At 34.1% G+C, this 20,019-nt stretch overlaps 1 protein-coding gene across 1 annotated transcript in view; it reads right to left on the bottom strand.

Annotated features, from left to right (window-relative positions):
- Window positions 1-220: 220 nt before the first annotated feature.
- The window catches only part of Snx17 (sorting nexin 17), a 40,753-nt gene continuing 20,954 nt past the window's right edge, over window positions 221-20,019 (bottom strand). The window contains exons 8-10 of the mRNA XM_069830891.1: window positions 16,339-16,545; window positions 11,395-11,514; window positions 221-9,965 (exon numbers count right to left, since the gene is read on the bottom strand). Coding sequence (XP_069686992.1) covers window positions 9,801-9,965; window positions 11,395-11,514; window positions 16,339-16,545 — 492 coding nt within the window. The 3' untranslated portion in view covers window positions 221-9,800. The remainder of the gene's footprint in view (window positions 9,966-11,394; window positions 11,515-16,338; window positions 16,546-20,019) is intronic.

Below are 20,019 nucleotides of genomic sequence, written 5' to 3'. Positions count from 1 at the left end.
TCGGGGCCGTTCTGAAAGTTTGGCAATGAGAAAAAATCCTGTCACCACCTGGGATCGAACCCCGGACCTTCCAGTCCGTAGCCAGCTGCTCTACCAACTGAGCTACCCAGCCGCCCTTGCTACAGATAATTTGTGGGGAAAGTATGGAATCATTTTACGTTCGTTCCACTGAGCATTTTTATTATTGCTTTTAATTTGGAATTGATAGGTTTGATTGATCTTTTTTTTTATAATTCGTTTTATTGATTCTCCTTTTTTCGCCAACATATTTGCTGTCTCATTGCCAATCACTCTACAATAAGTCATGATCCTTTGTAATATGATGTTTTTCTTCAGGTTTCTAATTTGTCGAATCATGGCAACACAATATGTGTGCAATGAAGGCAAGCATTTTCACTTTCTTTTGATTTCTTTATTTACATCTTCATAATTTACTATGTTTGGCCTCTGAACTAACGTTTATTAGAAGGTAGAAATACTCGATAACTATACACATTTTGTTTTTTCTTTTTCTTTTAGTGGGTTATTTTACGACGATGTATCAACAACTCAGGTTATTTAGCGCCTAAATAAAGTGAAGATAATAATGCCGGTGAAATGAGTCCGGGGTTCTGCACTAATAGTTACCCAGCATTTGCAGATATTGGGTTGAGGGAAAACCTCGGAAAAACCTCAACCAGCTAACTTGCACCAACTGGGATTCAAGCTTGGGCTACCTGGTTTTACAGACAGACACACTAATCGTTACTCCACAGGTGTGGACATTTTATTGCTGAACTGTTTGTAATTTATGTGTGTAACAGAAACATTATTATTTTGTACTCAAATTCTAATTACTTTGTGACTTGGTTATGGATATACATACGGTATTAACAGAGTTTTTCATGTCTTTTTATGCATTTGTTTTAGAGGAAACTGAGCAGTCATATTCGATACTTTGCAATCCTTTTTTATATTCTTCACATAGTCTGCATATTCCATTACCATTATATTATTATTATTATTATTATTATTATTATTATTATTATTATTATTATTACTACTACTATTACAATTATGTATTTTTTATGCCTGGAATTCAGTTATGATGAGTGAAACTTTGGAGACAAAATGGAATCAGTAAACAAAATGATAATTGTTTCATCATCATTCTAGTTACCTTCACTTGTGCATATAATAGCTCATCTTTCAAAGTTTATAAATTTAGCATTTTCGTAACGTAATGTATCATACTTCTCAGTACCTGTACATTTAACTTAAACAAAATATGTCCACTTTCTTTCTCTTGCAAATGTTTGTCTCCACAACAAATACCGTACAAGGAAAATGTATAAACTTGGCATCAGAAAAGTAATCTGTATACTATCCAGTAATATGAAACTAAAAAGTTGGAAGTGACAAATAAATATTTCACGATCATAACTGGATATGCTAATATCAATCTGTAAAATACTAGGTGAACAATTTGTCTTTCATGAAAAGCACAAACTTCAGCCATTGGTGGGCATGCTCTCACATGCTGCTTATGAAGACAACCTAGTATCAGTGATTTGGAAAACCATGAACTAGTAATGTAAAATAATATTAAATAAAAGCCATTGTAACATCACTTACTCACCTAAATTAAGAAATGAGATTCTGGTGAGTTAATAGAAAGCATACTTCTATCATTTTACAACAGGACTCTGCAACAGCACATACAAACAAATACAATGGACGAAGTTCTTACAAGATTTAAGGACAGAATTTTCAAGAATATGTGGGCTCGTCCATCCACCGACCTAACCCTCAGTGACTTTTATCTCTGAAGAATTTTAAAACATAAAATGTATAAGAATAATCCACATATCGTGAAAAAACTGAAAAATAGGCCTACATCATAGCATTTAAGATGCTCAATTTTTCAAAGGGAAATGTTGCAAGTGATGAGTCATTTCTTAAACAGGTGTCAAAAATGTCTGGAACAAGGAGGTAGGAGTCTTTCTTAATTTGAATGAATAAATGACATTAACTGCTTATATTTAACAATATTTTGCAATGAGAGTTTTAGTAACGCACTCAGTGACAGCAAAAAGTTGCGGTTTTCCAGCCAGGCGATAAACTGTTCACCTGGCATTATGCACAGACAATTAAAGAAAGAATTTACCAAATAAAAAACTGATATACTCTATGTTTGCCACTGTGTATTACTGTGAGGTAAAATTACTGGGAATGCTTTGAAGTTACAATTGTCATTCACGTAATTAAATGAATAGTCTGTTGCAAAATATTAACGATAGTATATACATTCTAAAAATTTCTGATCACTGCATATTAACATTTGGCACAAGAAGTACAATAAATATCAGACATTTTTAACAAGTTCGTACACCTTCTCTATTCAATAATATCTCATCTAAATCATCAGTGACATTATTTCTTTAACACAGTGTGTACATATCTGTGATAAACTTAAGCAAAAAAAAATCTTTTATTGTTTCAACTCTGGAGTCTTGTAACATAAATTTGTCTTGAGAAATATACAAGAGATATAGTGTAGTACATATATAATAATAGAGTTCTTCAGTGTTTCACTCGAATTCATAACATTTTCAAAAGTATAACACATGTATAAGTATGGTCCCAAAAATCTTATGTACGATCTCTCAACTGATATAAATATACAATAGTAAAAAACAAAAAAAACTGTAAACTCAATGGAGTTACATACCTAAGATATTATGAATGAAAAATAGACGAGTTATTAGTGAACTTTAAAGTCCACATTTCTACAAATGACATGCACCATGTTATCATATATGGACACACATATGAATTCCAGACACCTCAGATTTCACTCATATACGTATGATTGTAACATTTAGCAAAGGCATTCCATTTGTGACTGAAGACAGTAATTTAATATCTATCGGAAAATAATTTTAAAATTCCATGCAATCTCGTACTTTTTCAATCTGTTCTATGAAACTCTCATGATATTAAAGAACGGTAAATTTCATGTCTCGGTATAATCAGGTATGAGAAATGTTGTTACTTTTCATTTATTGAAAACAGTTCGATTTAGTCTCATTTTATTAATTTGTTTATCATTTTATTATTTATTGCCACCTAAAAATCTTACGATTTAACACAGAGTAAGTCTGGTCAAGTTAGGATCTCTGATACTTTGTACTGGTTAAAGAATGAAAATATAAGAGAATCGAGATGGCATAAAATCTTTATCCAGTTTCTTAAGTATTTAATCCAGTTTCTTAAGTATTTAATAGATGTTTCAAGTGTTATTAGAATATACAGTAGAACCTCTATTATCCGTGGTAATGAAGGGGGTGGACTCAACGATTAATCGAAAAAATGGAATAGTTCGTATCATAAAAGATTTTCATAAATTTGCAGAATACTTAGGCCTACAGTTTCGTAAATTCTCCCAGTGGTCTTGTGTTTAACATGCATGGTACTGGGTCAGAAGTTCACTAATTTAAGTCTGGTTGTCAACAATGTGTTTTAAGGGTCAAAGGAATTTCTTGTGATGGTTGTCTGCGGAGAGATAGGTATAGTCAAGGTCTCGTGTTTTAGATTTACATACTCGTACTTTATACACTTTAACCTTGTTTTTGATTAAATCGAGCACAGTTTTAACGCCAATCTCGTCCTATAAAGCAAGATGAGTCATAGTTTTTCCTTTCTCAAATCGCTCAATTATTTGCATTTTTTTTTTTCGATACTTAGCACATGTTTTCTTTTGGCTCCTGTGGAATACATTTTGCATAAAGTTAAACAGTGCAGCCACTCGAACAGTAAGAACAAGGACTGAATGGTGCATGGATTGCAATTATGTGGCATTCTTAGGGTTATTTCTTCGAATGTGGTAGTGATTATTTTACAAGTTGGGAAAAACACTCCTTTCCAAAAGTAATGTTTCTGTTGTCGGTAGTGAAAGCATTCCTATTATGTACTGTATAATAGTTTAAGGATTGTAATAACCCTTTCTAGAAAAAAAATACATATTAACAATGTACAGGACTCACATTTTGAGAAAGGCAGTTGGATAATCTGCCAATTGGTTAAAACTGTGCGTTTTTTTTAAGCAAGACGTAAAGCACTGCAGCAAGACCGTTCTTTTATTACATTTGCTTCACCGTCGCTGCAGCAGTGCTGTAGCAAGCGTGCAGCAAATCAAAACTTCGCTTTACGAGTTTGCTGCACGATCCATCATGGCAGAATGCGTGTTTTGGTCTTTTGCAACGTTTATTATTATTAAAATCGTCTAGTAATAATAATTCCATGTCATTATCATGGAAGTCGAAACTATTTAACATGTTCGATTCTTTTAGGGTTAAATTTATTACGGCAGAAATAGAAGCCAATATTAATTGTCCACCATTTTGCAGTCAGTTGATCTACTTACATTTTTTTTCGACCCTCATTTTGCTGCAGCAAAGGCATGAAGCGCTTTAAAAAACTGCACGGAAAGTGTGATGGATAATCGGGGTTCTGTTGTACACATAGAGAAGTTTTGTGATCTGATTATGCTTTTCTTCCTTCAGAAGAAAATAGGCTAAATGGACAGAATACTGTAAGGCATGCCTCAAAATTAATGTATTCCTTATTTCATTTTGTACAGATCCTCATCGAGAAATGAATCAAGAACACCTGTCACACTGCCCACAACTTAATCATGAGGCATAAGCGAAATAAGACTTCATGGACTTCCACTGGAGAGCTAGTGGGAAAATATGTCACTGTGAATTTCAGCCACTTAATAAATAAATAAATAATTTTCAAGTAATTTCAAGTACGTAATAAAGATGTTTTTGAAGTAGGCTCTTCATATACGTACATAAAAACAGGATCACTTTTTTATAGACACATTTTTATGAATTAAAAGTTAATCTTATTCTTCTGAAAAAAAATAAAAAAGTGGTACAACCTTTGTCCCAAAGAGTCTAACATGAATATATCTTGTATTAAAATTACTTTTTAGGTACAGTGACCCTTTGATACAGAAATATTTATGACAAAAAAAAAATCCTAAATATGGTTGACTATCAAACTGTGAATCGTAGTTCAAATACACCATATTCAATATTTAGATAGAGAATGGAACAAGAAGCACTACATGGAAAACCATGAGACACAATATACACAGAATGGAAACATACTCAAGAAAAACCGAGGCACTTGCCATGTTACACATAAAAGTTACACTTAAGAATATAATTATAATAACAGCTTTCATGTGTTAAAATGAAAACTAAGTGGTAAATTACCTAATTGACTAGTTTCGACTTCGTGTCAGTCATCTTCAAAACTAGTGAGGTCCTTGCTTCTTCTGGTTTCATCAATTGCTTTTCTGGAGGGTACGTTTGTGTTTGGTGGTGTGAAGTCAAAATATAGAGTCTATGTTCTGAAATTTAGTTGTGTATGTGCAGAATACATCACAAACACCAACCACATCTACAGCAACATAGAAACAAACATGGATATCCTACATATCCAACCGAAAAACCAGAAATTAAACACACTAGAACAGTAAAAAAATGCAGATACGCAAAACACACACCCACAACACATCTTCAATATACAACTAAATTTCAGAACACACACCATATTTGAATCCACACTACCAAACACAAACGCAACTCTCATCAAAACAACTGAAGAAACCGGAAGAAGCAAGGACCTCACTAGCTCTAAAGATGACTGATACGAAGTTGAAACTAGTTAACTAGGTAATTTATCACTTAGTTTCTATTTCAACACATGAAAATTGTTACTATAACTATATTCTACTGTAAAGTGAGAAAAAAATGTTAAAAGTGTGTAATCAAGATGTATAAAAGTTACACTTTTCGTTCCTCTAATTCCATTATCAAGATTTCTCCACTGATCTTTTGATATAGACATATTTACCAAGGAGGGGAAACTGAATGAATATTCATGTAACAATTTTTTTCTGATATATTACTTTGTTCTACATTAGGTAAACACTGTTGTGCCATGTAACATGCAGTGAAAGGTGTTTTAACACATATTTTCATCGTATTTTCGTGTTTATGTGGCCACGATTTATGTTTAATATAATTTCAACTTGAAAATGTTATATTAAATTGCTGCACCTCATATTTAGGCATATATATGTACACAGAAAATGAATATTTTAGTGATGACATATCACAGATAATGTTGAAACAATAAAAGAGGCAGTGATGTGTTTCAGATAAAAGAATGTACAACAGGTGAATGTGAACACGTTTATCATGTAAGCCTACATTGCCTGAAAATCAATGATTCATATAATGCTCATTGTCATAGCACTACAAAATTATTCCCTGTATATTCTACAGCAGTTCTCTATTTTACAGTTTTCATTTAGAGCAAATTAATTTAATTTAAAAAATTTGGTTCTTTATACATTTCTAGGCAATTAGACTTAACTATACATTCTGCTATGGCTTTATATTTCTGAACTGAAAGTGTATGATATTACAAAAGATAATAATTTTAATTTAGTAATCCATCATTCCATAGTTACATTTTCAGTTGTAATCAACAGTTTACAGCCCTCTGAAACAGTTTAAAATATAATGAAATTCGGTTTAGATGTAACTGCATGAAAATATTCTTTGTGATGAATTCCTGCGAGTAGCACTTCTTTTCAAGCACTCAGAATTGTATAGGATTAAAGTGAATGAAGTGTTTTAAAAATCAGTGCTGATCCCTGGAGATGAGTAGGCTTGTTTGTATGTGCTTACATTTCAAAGAAAAATTGATATGTTAATTAAAATTATTATACTAGAGATTGTGCTCTTGCATTTTAGTACAATTACACAGCAAATTAACTATAAGTTATCAATTAAGCATAGCACTTATGCAACACTTACAGTATGTCATACAACATATGAAATCAGCAACACCTCGATTAGCATTTGTAAGCATATGCAAAGGAAACAAAATTAGAATTTAACTTTCTAGTACACAACAATTAACAAATAAGACCAGAGTAATACATTTTACATAGCAGAGTCAATAATCTTATAAACTGGCAGACATTCTATGATGCAAGTTCCACTTATTTATTGCTCTGACAACAAACAATTAGTCTACATGAATTAGTGTATTTACTGAAAGAGATTAGGTCGATATGAACAGTGTGCAAACATCAAATGTTCTTAAAACTTACACAAAGTGGTAGACTCTGAAAAAGTTCCAGCAAGTGTATAATGAAATCATGGGCTGCAGAGCATTTTTATACTAGTTTCCAGGTTTTGAAGCAGTAAGCAGTTTTAAGGGAGGAAGGAGAGTATGACTAGAGGAGTCACAAATACAATATTGACATATAGAGGGTAACAGTAACAATTTACTTGGATTCCTTCTGCAAAATATAGTCTGCTAGCGATAAACTGGCAACATAATCCTGGACACAGCGTAGCAAAACTTAACCTCTCATTTCACGTGAGTTATATATTGCTTTTTTATACTAATGATTCATTCTAGAGTTGATCATTTATTGCTACTATTATGTCAAATTATACTAAATCTTCTGTAATGTTCGAATTTTAAATAATCTTAACACCCTGAACAAATTTGAATCACATGGCAACAGAGCTTCCACTGACACCTTCATGTCACTTCCAGTTTAGTGGCTACTTTTGCAGCGTTGCAGTACAAAAAACTGCGCAACTCTCGTACTGCGATGTGTGAACAACAGTGCAACCTGAAAAGCAGTGGCTGCCGAACCTGCTGCCCGCTACATTTTCATGCTGTGCACAGCGCAGAAGTAGCGACGTGTGAACAGGGTTCTTAGGGTTGCAGCCGCAGCATTTCTGATATCAGTTTTGTTGAAACTTTTGCTGTGGTTGCGACCAGTATTGCCATCCAAATGTGCCAATGATACTTTTATTGTTTGGATATATTATTTAATGTTAGATGTGATGAAAATAAATTATTTGTAATAGTTACTAAATGTACAACACAGTCTGAGTATATTTGCTGACGATGTAATTATTTTTTTTTTTTCCGTACCATAGTTTCAAACAGGAGGGTTGCCACTATTGATTACGTGAATATGCTGTTGGTTATCATTTAAGTATATAGGCGTTTTTAAGAGCTTTATAGTAAAAATAATGCCAATTTCTGAATACTAGTTAGGACAGAAAAGCAAATAAAAGACAAGTAAGCTATCGCATGAGTTTCATAATAATGCGAACATAACCACAAAATGTATATTGAGAAGTCAAAACGAAGCTGGAAATCTGCAGCAAGATTGTGGCTGCAAAAGCAGTGCCTTGTATGTGAAAAGACTCGCAACCTCCAATTGCAACTTTTGCAGTGCTCGGGTTGCGCAGCATGAAAAGTAGCGTGCAGCGCGCTACTTTTGGCTTATGTGTGAACATGACATGTAACTTTTGCAGCTGCAGTACAAAAGTTGCGCAGCAAAAGTAGTGATGTGTGACCGTATCTTTATGTCTAAATACAATTGGGAGTTTGACGTTTCAGTGGCCAAAACCAGAATTAATAGCATTTCCATATATTCTCTTGAAGTTTCAACAAGAGTTAGGATTTAACAAGAATGCTATCATCACTGCTTCTGTCATATAATCTTCATCTGCTACTTGTTTATTTTAGCTTTCGTAATCTAGCCTTTAATGCAGAACAACATGTAATGTAGGCCTAAAGCTTTATACCCTGTAAGGTACGTCAATGTCCTTTCCATTTCTTAACCTGCTTCCTAAACCTTGAACTACGACACACCATAGTTTCCAGATACAGCATGTTATTCTTATTACAGATAATTATAACTACTAACAACAGCAACAAAAACGAACAGTGAGTGATCTGAGAAGTGGCAAGCACTAGATACTGCCTGTTTGAGTCTCTGGATCAGGATGCATTCCTAGCTCATCTTATGCCAGAATTACCTTAACATTCTATCCCTTGGTGAACTACAGCCAAAATTATTAAATACACACTAAGGATCCCATCATTCACCTCTATGCATCCTCATACTTCACTGGTTGATGGGGTTAGACTCAGTTTCCTGGCTAGACAAGCATATAATATGACAGATGAATCACCTATATTCAGAACGAGAATTGCAAACATGCCCCACCTCCAACCAATCTTTTCCTCCCCTTGGTAAGAATACTCTCTGCTCCCCTTATTACGTCATCAAGGACAATTGGACCATATTTTATTAGAATTACCTCACAACAACTGGCTGTCTCTTAAACTGAGACAACTCATCCTGCCTATGGTTTTCTGAGACGCATTAAAACACACGTTCTTCAACTGATTCCAGCAAGTGTTTTAAGACTCTTTTCAGCAATTACTTCAACATTAGAACAAATGTACTGTCGCCATAGTTCACAAAATTATTGACTCTACTACATAATGATGTACAGGTCAAACTGCACGTTTTATAAAACCATAACGAGTATCAAACAGCAAATGCCATACAAAGCTGTCACAAGACAGAAATCCCACATATCAAATACAGAGAGCTGATAAACTGAGTTAACAATGATACAGAGGTGGTAAACAATGATTTCTTTCTGCTTCTTACATCTTGATATGAACTTGGTAGCAATTTTTACCGTGTTCTGCAGGATGAGCCTTCCTTACTTGTGAATACATACATACAAATATTGAAACGAATTACACTTCTGTATGAAAAGAAAAAGTATCCTTACCATGTTTTGTAAAACTTGTGATTTATACAATTTGAGCTATACATACCTGTCGCATTTCAACAAAACAACCCAAACAGCACCATGTAACAGGCAATAGTTACCACTGTCAGTTCAGAGGTCTTCGTCACCAATACCTTCAAAAGCATCATTCTCTACAAATGGATGTGGTGTTTGCTTACTGGAAGACTTCAAACTCACACCCGAAAGTTTCTCTGATATCTTCCTCATAGACGACGTTGAAAATTCAGTCTTGCTGGGAGATTTAACATCTCCATTCTAAACAGATAAAACATTTTTAAATATCCACTGTTAGACAGTGAAAACTATAGTCTCAATACCTCACTCAAAGGACTGGAGTTGGAAGGTATCAAGATTTTCAATTGCTTCAATTTATGAAAAACATTATTATTATTATTATTATTATTATTATTATTAATTTATTTATTTACAGAGCTTCCTCAAATTAGAGGCTGCCATTACACAAAGCATACAAAACAAAAAAAAAGAACGAGTAGATTATGAAAGATAACAGAATGAGAAAAATGACAAACAAGTAAACAAACAATGGCAGTTAACAGAATAAGCTAACAAGAAGAAAAATGATAATGGCGCATCAGTTTTTTCAGTACACTGAATTAGAGTCCATATAGATGGTTCCGTAAGAGTTTGACTGACTCTCTAATTATGAGGAGGGCCAGTTGTTATTATTATTATTATTATTATTATTATTATTATTATTATTATTATTATTATTATTATTACTGTATTTCAATAATACACATAAAGGTTTCTCCATTTTTATGAAAAAGTGTAAACTGATGTATGTTAACACATTACCATAATGCTTTAAATACGATATACTAAAAGCTTTTGTTTCTTTCTAAAAAAACTTACAAACATCCACAATGGTATTTCAAGAACATATGTACAATGCTGGACAAAACGATTACCTGACTAGAATATTTCTAACTGGAAGAATTGAGCATTGTGCATGCCCAGCATCAAAAGTTGTTGTTGTTTTCTAATGCCAGGCGTTTGACAATAAAGTCATTTGACCTCTTGCACTCCAATATTTTTCAAAGATATTATCATGGCCAGCCACTGAAGCACAGATTTTGAGGTGTTCCAAATCCATTTCTTGGTTTGAGTTGCACAATGGGCAGTTAGGGGATTGATATATTCCAATTCTATGCAGGTGTTTGGCCAAACAATCATGGCCTGTTGCCAATCTAAATGCAGCTACAGACGATTTTCGTGGTAAATCGGGAATTAACTGTGGATTTTGATGCAGAGAGTTCCAGTTTTTCCCTCGAGATTGTGTTATCAAATTTTGTTTGTAAAAGTCTAAGTATGTAGATTTAATAAATCTTTTCACAGAGTAAAACGTAGATTTAGTAACAGGTCTGTAAGTAGCAGTGCTGCCCTTCTTTGCTAAAGCATCCGCATTCTCGTTTCCCAGGATTCCACAATGGGATGGTATCTATCAAAAGTGCCTGTTTTTAACGCACATTTTCAGAATTGTGCAAACAAAGATTAAATTACTGTCATCTGATGTGGAATTTGCCGTAGCTCATGTGAACTGAGTGTTAGGATTTAATAATTGCAACGAGGGAAATCTTTTTGTCCACCATGATACATGTGTAATGTGTGCATAAGCATTATAGTGTATTATTACGACTTGGTTAAGAAACTTGTAAGAACTTACCGTTGAGTTGGTTTTTGTACTGATTCCATCACTGGATGCTGACTGACTGACACTAATCAATTGACTACTGCCATCTCTCTTCATGTAGGACCAACTTCCTTTCCTTATCCTATCACCTGGCTGTGTATATAAAACCAAAATAATGCACACCGGTACTCAACTTTATAAAAATGAAATACATTAATTATTGACTCACGTTGTTCTTCCACACAATTGTTACAGTTAAAAGTATGATCCATAAAAATATATAAAAAGGTCTTATAAATCACACATACTTTTCATTACAAGTACAATGAACTCCATAAGTGATTGACACCTGGGGCCTGTTTCATAATGTTTACAATCTTTGTAAATTGTAAACTTTGCTTGTAAATTGTAAACTTCTGTTTCACAATCTTTGTTTGTAATGTTGAACTTTACAAAGGAAATCAAATCTTTACAAATTAAATTTTGCTCACTTTACAAGTATTCTGTTTCACAATGAAGAGTAATTTTACAAACGTGTAAATTTTACTTGTAAAATTAGCACATTTTCTACAATACCTCTGAGATGTGTAAAGTTTGATATTGCAACAAATTATGAATAAATACAATAAAGAAATACTTATTAAATTAATTTTTGAGTAACTGGATAATATTAAGAATTAAACTAAAGCAGTTTTGATGTTATTAAGGAGTTCTAATGACTCAGACGAAGATATTGAATTTAGGCCTAATCAAACGAAGAAGTATACGTAAAATTCTCCGGGCAAGAATTAATAACACGTTCGTATCATTGTATAAATTTAATGAAAGGTTTCGAATGAGTCCCGCGCTATACTTCAGAATACCGCGTAAGTATTTATATACGAAGACTGTATTTAATAAATACTCGCACTTAATAAAGAAGTTCCCTGCACCAAAAATAAATAATTCAATAATGCAATAGCGACACTACTTATGCGGTATTCTGAAGTCGTTTCGAGTCCCGTTTCACTGGAATCTCTCCTACAAGATATGGGACATCATATCCAACATCCAAAAGAGAAATTAGAAAAGTGATGCCCTAACCTCAAAGCGAGAACTGTATTGTTTTGCATTGGATGCATACTAGCTGTCAGTTCCGTGGGTTAGACAAGCACGGAATTTCTAAGATATCAGTGTGCAAAAGTGCCCACAGGGTAGTTGATGTTGTTATAAGAGTTAAATTTGGGGCAGATTTTTGATCACCAAAATGTTATTTACTATAGCACAGAATTTTTATGCTGCTGATGGGATCACTAATGTTTGGGAGGTTATGAATGCAACATTAATAAATACTGATGGATCGACACAAAAAATTAACCTGATTTTGTGTTTAGACATCGTAATTATTTTATCAATTGCATATTTGTACGTGGACCAAATCTGTTATTTACTTATTTGACTGAATTTTGTGCTAACTTTGGTAATTTAAGTAATAGACGTATTGGTATACTCGACCAATCACATCACATGAAACTCCATTGTCGCCAATATATAAAAATCTAAATACTTTAAATTTTTTTTAACAATACTTTATATTTTCTGTTGGTGAAATATGAATCAGCAAGCTTAGAATAATGTATTTTAGTACAAAATATAAACATATGTATCGATAGTAGTAAAAATACAGCGACTTTAGCTCTGCTCCTTAGCGATTTTTGTAAACTGTCATTGGCAATCGTGTGTAACCAATAATATGTATTTGTAAATTTCTTTAGCTGATTTTGTAAAGTTCGTCAGACTTTACAAACTAATAAAATAGCACTGTGAAACACAATTTACAAGCATTTGTAAACTTTTACTTGTTATTTGTAAATTGTTAATTTGTAATTTGTAAGGATTGTGAAATGGGCCTCTGTACATGAAGGAATTCTTGAGTGGCATATCTTGAGTCATGTGAATTCATAATTAATCCAACTCTGTCAGAATGAGATACGCCAACTCTCTGAATGCTTATGACATTCTACCATTTCAGATAGAGAGACGCCTATTAAAGAAATTGTGAATCTCACCACTAGGAACACGGTGGTGGTTGTAACTCAAAAATCGAAATTTCTTACATACGTCAATTCGTGAAAAAAAAAAAATAATAATAAAAAATACGACAGTAAGAAACACATTGACAGAAGAGAGAGTACACACAAAAGACCATCTGAGTTAAGTCATCTTTCAATGACATTTCCTTTGAGGATGGTGGTCATAGGTAGGGTGATTTAATCCAGCGACTCTCAGAATGAGCTGTACCTACAAAGTCAGTAGCCGAGACATGTTGTTGAAACAGTAATTTACCGTATTTGCTCGCGTAATTTGCGCCCCCGCGTATTTTGCGGACCCTAATTTTTAAGGGATTATTTTGAACTTTATTTTTGCTCCGTGTATTTTGTGCACACATTTTACGTACATATTTTTTTCAGTGTAGTAGGGATTACGTACATATTTTTTTCAGTGTAGTAGGGATTTTCCTTCCCTACAGTCCATCGTAGGTCATTCACCAGCAACTGAAGTACCTGCTTCAGAAAGAAACCCCAAAGTCCAGCTACTTTAACAATGCTTGTCCTTGGTAGAGACAAGTTACTGGTATAGAAAATTAGCCCTACCATAAATACTTACCTATACATATACTAATTGAGATAAACTCAGAACAGGACCTCTTATTTGAAAAATCCGCATATTTTACGCACCCCAATTTTTCAGTAGCCAAAGTTAATTAAAAAGTGCGCAAATTACGCGAGCAAATACAGTATATTCGAGGTCCTCATATTGCGTTAATTTGTATACAATTGGAAGATAATACTTCTGGCTCCACTCAATACCAAATTTAATCAAAACCGTTTTAGGCTGTTGTACCCATGGTGAACTTTTGTGAAATACTCATCATCACTATGTTGTGAGCCGAATCACGAAAGTGAAGTGGGAAGGCATTAGACACACTATGTTAGGAGCAAAATTGCAGCATCTCTCTCTCTCAAAAAGGTTTTTAAATATTTCAAGATGTCCATTGTATTGCTGATAACAGGTGCACAAGAAGAGTGGATACTATTGCACTTGTCCAGGAAAAGAATTTAGGTTTCATAATTTATCCCCTACTATAAGCAGGAACATGAGCTACTGCCAGGAAGTCAAAAGGAGGATAGAAATGGCCAAGGGAGCTTTTAACAGAAAAAGGAACATCTTCTGCGGACCTCTGGAAAAAGAACTAAGGAAGAGACTAGTGAAGTGCTTTGTGTGGAGTGTGGCATTGTATGGGACAAAAACGTGGACATTATGACGAAGTGAAGAGAAGCAAATAGAAGCATTTGAAATGTGAATATGGAGAAGAATGGAACGTGTGAAGTGGACATACAGAATAAGAAATGAAGCTGTGTTGGAAAGAGTAGGTGGAGAAAGTATGATGCTGAAACTGATTAGGAAGAGGAAAAAGAATCGGTTGGGTCACTGACTGAGAAGAAACTGCCTACTGAAGGATGTACTGGAACGAATAGTGAATGGGAGAGGAGTTTGGGGTAGAAGAAGATATCAGATGATAGATGATATTAAGATATATGGATCATATGAGGAAACAAAGAGGAAGGCAGAAAATAGGAAAGATTGGAGAAAGCTAGGTTTGCAGTGAAAGATCTGCCCTTGGGCAGAACACTAAATGACTGAATGAATTTATTCCAATATGTGCTTTGAAACAGATTTCGAACAGCTTGAAGAGGTAAACAGTGAGAAAAATATCTACAAATCCTCAATACAATACCGTACTTCAGAAACAAATATAGTTTGAAGACGGTCTCTATCATTGGATTAAGGATTGGTAGCTGTGGAACTATCACCAAGGCTTTTATAAATTCCTGTAAATCCTTTTCTATTAGCCAAAACTTATGTCACGAAGTGGGTCTTCTTGTTTCGACAAACTCTATTAAAATTTTGCGAAACCATTTGTATGATATATATTGACAGTCGGGAGTCGATCGCGTCCCACAGAGGTCGGGGGCGCACGAGAAAACGAGCGATGCAGCGAAGGTTGCGGCCGCTAGGGTCTGGAGGGGTCAGATGTAAGAGGGGGGCACGAGATGGCGGCGCGGACGCGACGAAGGGTGAAGGGGGAGAAGAAGCAGCGTGATTATTCTAGAAAACGAATTGTCCAATAACAGAAACGTCCGGAAGGCCCACAAAGCATTGCCTAGCAAATAAAAGGAAGCCAGCCTCCGAGAGCGGTTGTTGTATAGTCGGTAAACAGCAAGCAAGCCAGTCTTGTGTAGCAGTGAAGCCAGCTTCGAGACTGGAGTTCGACTTGAGTTGTGTCCGTAACTGTGGAGCTGGAAGTCCTGAGTTTGAGTGCAGTGGGCCGCAGTTGGGAGACCTGAGTTCGAAGTTCAGTGTACTGTCTCTGAAGGTCAGGGGTTCGAGATACTGTGAACTTGAGTGACTGAGCTAGAAGAGCTAGCCAAGGCAAACGAACTGTGAACTGAGAACTGACAGTTGATTTGTAAATAGTGCTTTGTGAGCATTAGTTAAGATTAACAGTTCATTGTTGTCCTCAATAATCCAAGTAAATTGTCATTGTCGTGTGTGGAGTGCAAATCCCGTTGTTGACGGGAGTAGAATTAATTGTAGAAAGTGATTATTATTGTTGAAACAATCAAATTAAATTATTGATTTGTAATAAAAGCTACAATATAATTGGGCAAAACCACACCTATAAATTGTCTCATGTATAAGTATTTTAAATTCTATTTAATGTATATTTAATGTGTTTACTTTCCTGATTTTAAAAAAGGGTTATTAAAATATGTATTGTCTATTTAATGTATTTATTTTCCTAATTTCAAATACTGTAATATGTGCGTATAATCTGCGCAAATATTTTCCAATTGAAATTGTTAGGTACTCTTTCTCTCATAGCAATCTGTAATGACAGAAAATTGGTTAAATAAATGACATAATAACACATACTTGCTTCCTCTTCATGCCTGTCTTTTTAAGCAGCAGCTCGTCCACCATTGCTTGAAGACATACTGACATAAGGATAGCTTGTTCACTGGAGATAGTAATCCACTGCAACTTGTCTTTCGACATAAGATATTCAAACGAGAGTTCCAGCTGAGACTGTCCAGGAGCTGCAGAACTACTGCTGCTTCCTCCTGTGCTATTCTCACCATTCTGTAATCAATATATTTAACAGAAATTATACTTTATTACAACATTTGGATAGAATAAATACAGCAATACATTGACATATTTACTTATTAGCAAAGATAAGAGTAAATTTTTGTTATTAGTAAATAATACTGACAGTGAAAGAATTGTTTAATTTACGAAGAAAAGTTTTTAAATGTATAGTATATAGTTGGTATAGTTTCTAATTTGTTTAAAATATTATTTATTTCACCACGAGTTTTTGAGAATGTGGCTTATTTTTAAGAAAAAATATAATTTAAGCAATAAATACAAAATGTGTTTTTTTTTTTTTTTCCAATTTTAAGTACGAAAATATCTTCTTTCTTTCCTTCTATTTTTTTCACGTATGACAAGTTTTCAACAAAAACATTAATCTTGACTTGAATTTGACAACAATAGTGTAATAGCAATATCATGAACAAAAAATTGTACCCCTTCAATCTTTTGCAAGTGCCCTCAAGGGTACATGTACCACTAGTTATGAAACATTTCTCTAACACACACAAGTTGTAGCGTACCATTAGCTGAAGAATTAATAAATTGAAAACTTTCCACATCTCAGATCCAGGCTCAAATATCTGTAAATTCAACTAGACAAAGCTGGCACTTTGGTGCAAGTTTTCACAAACTACTCCAGTGCTGTAGTTGGGGAAAAAATTTTAAGTGGAACTCACCTTACAGTCTATTTTAGAAGATTCTAGATTTCCTATATGTAACTTCTTTCACTGGCTGTCATTTCCTACATGCTGTTTCATCTGCCATCTCGCAACCACGATTGTACATAAGGGTGTGGACTGAACTCTTGAAGTGGAGGACCAACACTGCTTATGAATATCAACTCACTTGCCTGTGAGACTAGAAGAGTATTTCTCTTCTTTGATCTTTTTTATTTTATTTTTATTTTAGCAGGTTATTTTATGACGCTTTATCAACATCTTAGGCTATTTAGCGTCTGAATGAAATGAAGGTGATAATGCCGGTGAAATGAGTCCGGGGTCCAACACCGAAAGTTACCCAGCATTTGCTCATATTGGGTTCAGGGAAAACCTCGGAAAAAACTTCAACCAGGTAACGACCAGGAATCAAACATGGGCCACCTGGTTTCGCGGCTAGACGCGCTAATCGTTACTCCACAGGTGTGGACTCTTTGAACTTTTGCACTCTAATGTTGAAATAGGCAGAGTGTCGATTGTTTGTTTTAAAATTTTCAATTCATGTATTTCAGTTTCACAGTCAATAAACTCATGGAAAGCAGTTCTGAAAAGTCACTTTCTTTTAGCAAATGAAAAATATCGCAGTCTACACATACTTTTATCAACTCCAGTGATATCAGTCTCAGGAGGCCAGTTTTTTTGTATTAACCAAATCCAGGTCATTTAGAAGTAAATTCTGGCTAAAAAAAATTAGAATAGAAAGAATAAATAAAATTGCTAGAATTGAACGAAAAAAAAATTAGACAAATATGTTTATACGCTTGTTTTTGTGTTTAGATGTAGAACTGCTAATTGTAACAACATATTAAAATGAGTCGAGTCTTGCACAAAACTAGACGCAAGTGCAAGATAAAACAAAAAAACATTTTATATTAAATATTTAAACTGTAGAAATTGTATTTAAAAAATGATATACTGTATCTAATATGTGAAATTATAAAGTGTGTAATGTTGTTGTTGTTTTCTAATGCCAGGCGTTTGACAATAAAGTCATTTGACCTCTTGCACTCCAATATTTTTCAAAGATATTATCATGACCAGCCAATGAAGCACAGATTTTGAGGTGTTCCGAATCCATTTCTTGGTTTGAGTTGCACAATGGGCAGTTAGGGGACTGATATATTCCAATTCTATGCAGGTGTTTAGCCAAACAATCATGGCCTGTTGCCAATCTAAATGCAGCTACAGACGATTTTCGTGGTAAATCAGGAATTAACTGTGAATTTTGATGCAGAGAGTTCCATTTTTTCCCTTGGGATTGTGTTATCAAATTTTGTTTGTTGAAGTCTAAGTATGTAGATTTAATAAATCTCTTCACAAAGTAATACGTAGATTTAGTAACAGGGCTGTAAGTAGCAGTGCTGCCCTTCTTAGCTAAAGCATTCGCATTCTCGTTTCCCAGGATTCCACAATGGGATGGTATCCATTGGAATACAATTCTTTTATCAAGTGATATTAATTGAGAGAGCATTTTAGTTATTTCTGCTGTTTGAGATGAAGGTGTGTGTTTAGAGACGATTGATAGAATAGCTGCTTTGGAGTCTGACAATATAACTGCATTCCTAAATTTATTGATGTGGCATAGAAGATTCCTGAGACATTCACTTATTGCAATGATTTCACCATCAAAACTTGTTGTTCCATATCCAAGTGATCTATAAAGTGAAAAGAGACAGCACGTAACACCTGCACCTTGTTCTCTGGAGATCAAGATCCATCGGTGTATAAATGAAGCCAGTTTTGTGGAGGGTACCTAATATTAATTGTCTCTAAACACAATTGTTTCAGTATTTCAGTGTTTACTTCTGATTTCAGTATTTCTTCTGTTAAATTTAGATTATATTCTATATTTAATAGAGTTAAAGGGTTTGGTTTAATTTGTAAGTTTTCTTTTAAATTCGGGATATTGATTTTCTGTTTTAATTCTTGAACAATGGATATGAAACTTTTTTTGGGTTTTCAATATACAGAGAGGACTGTATGAACGTCAATTGTTTCCTGGTAATCTGATAAGTTTTTCGTATTGAATCAGTGCTTTTTCTTCTATTGTCATTTTGATGCTGTTAATATTAGTGAGGAATCTCATAGAATCTTTTGGAGTTGTTTTGATTCCACCAGTAATGAGTCTGAGAGCTTGGCTTTGAACATATTCTATGTCGTTTATGAAAGGTGAAGTAATTAAAATTTCTCCGCAGTATGTCAGCACTGGCTGTATAAACATTTTGTATGTAGTGTTCAAAGTATTCCTAGAGCATCCCCATTTCTTTCCTGCTAGTTTTTTTAGAAGGGAGAATCTTTTACGAGCTTTTTCAGAAATGTATTTCAAATGGTTGCTCCATGTTAACTTACTATCGAAAATAACTCCAAGATATTTGGATTCATAAGTCCTAGGAAGGTGTGGGCCATTGTATTGGATATTGAATTCTCTTTCTTTTTTACCGAGTGAAAATATTTGGTAGTTACTTTTGCTTAAATTGAGTGTCATCAAATCTGATGTATTCCATCCATGTAGTTGATTTAGAGCTTTAAGAGCAGAATTTTTTAATTTTGTCTCTATATCTGTAAGATCCGGAAGTCCACAAAACTATATCATCTGTAAATAGTGCTGTTTTCATGTTTGATTCCTCTAATAGGGTAAGTCATTTATATAAATATTGAATAAAGTTGTGCTGAGGACAGCGCCTGAGGTAGACCTCGATATGTTTGTCTGTAACTACAAAGTGAATTATTGAATTTAGTGGCA

Source organism: Periplaneta americana, chromosome 7 (assembly GCF_040183065.1).
Source record: "Periplaneta americana isolate PAMFEO1 chromosome 7, P.americana_PAMFEO1_priV1, whole genome shotgun sequence".
Classification (NCBI taxonomy): domain Eukaryota; kingdom Metazoa; phylum Arthropoda; class Insecta; order Blattodea; family Blattidae; genus Periplaneta; species Periplaneta americana.
Note: the sequence above shows the minus strand (reverse complement) of the source record. Positions and strands in the feature narration are given on the sequence as shown.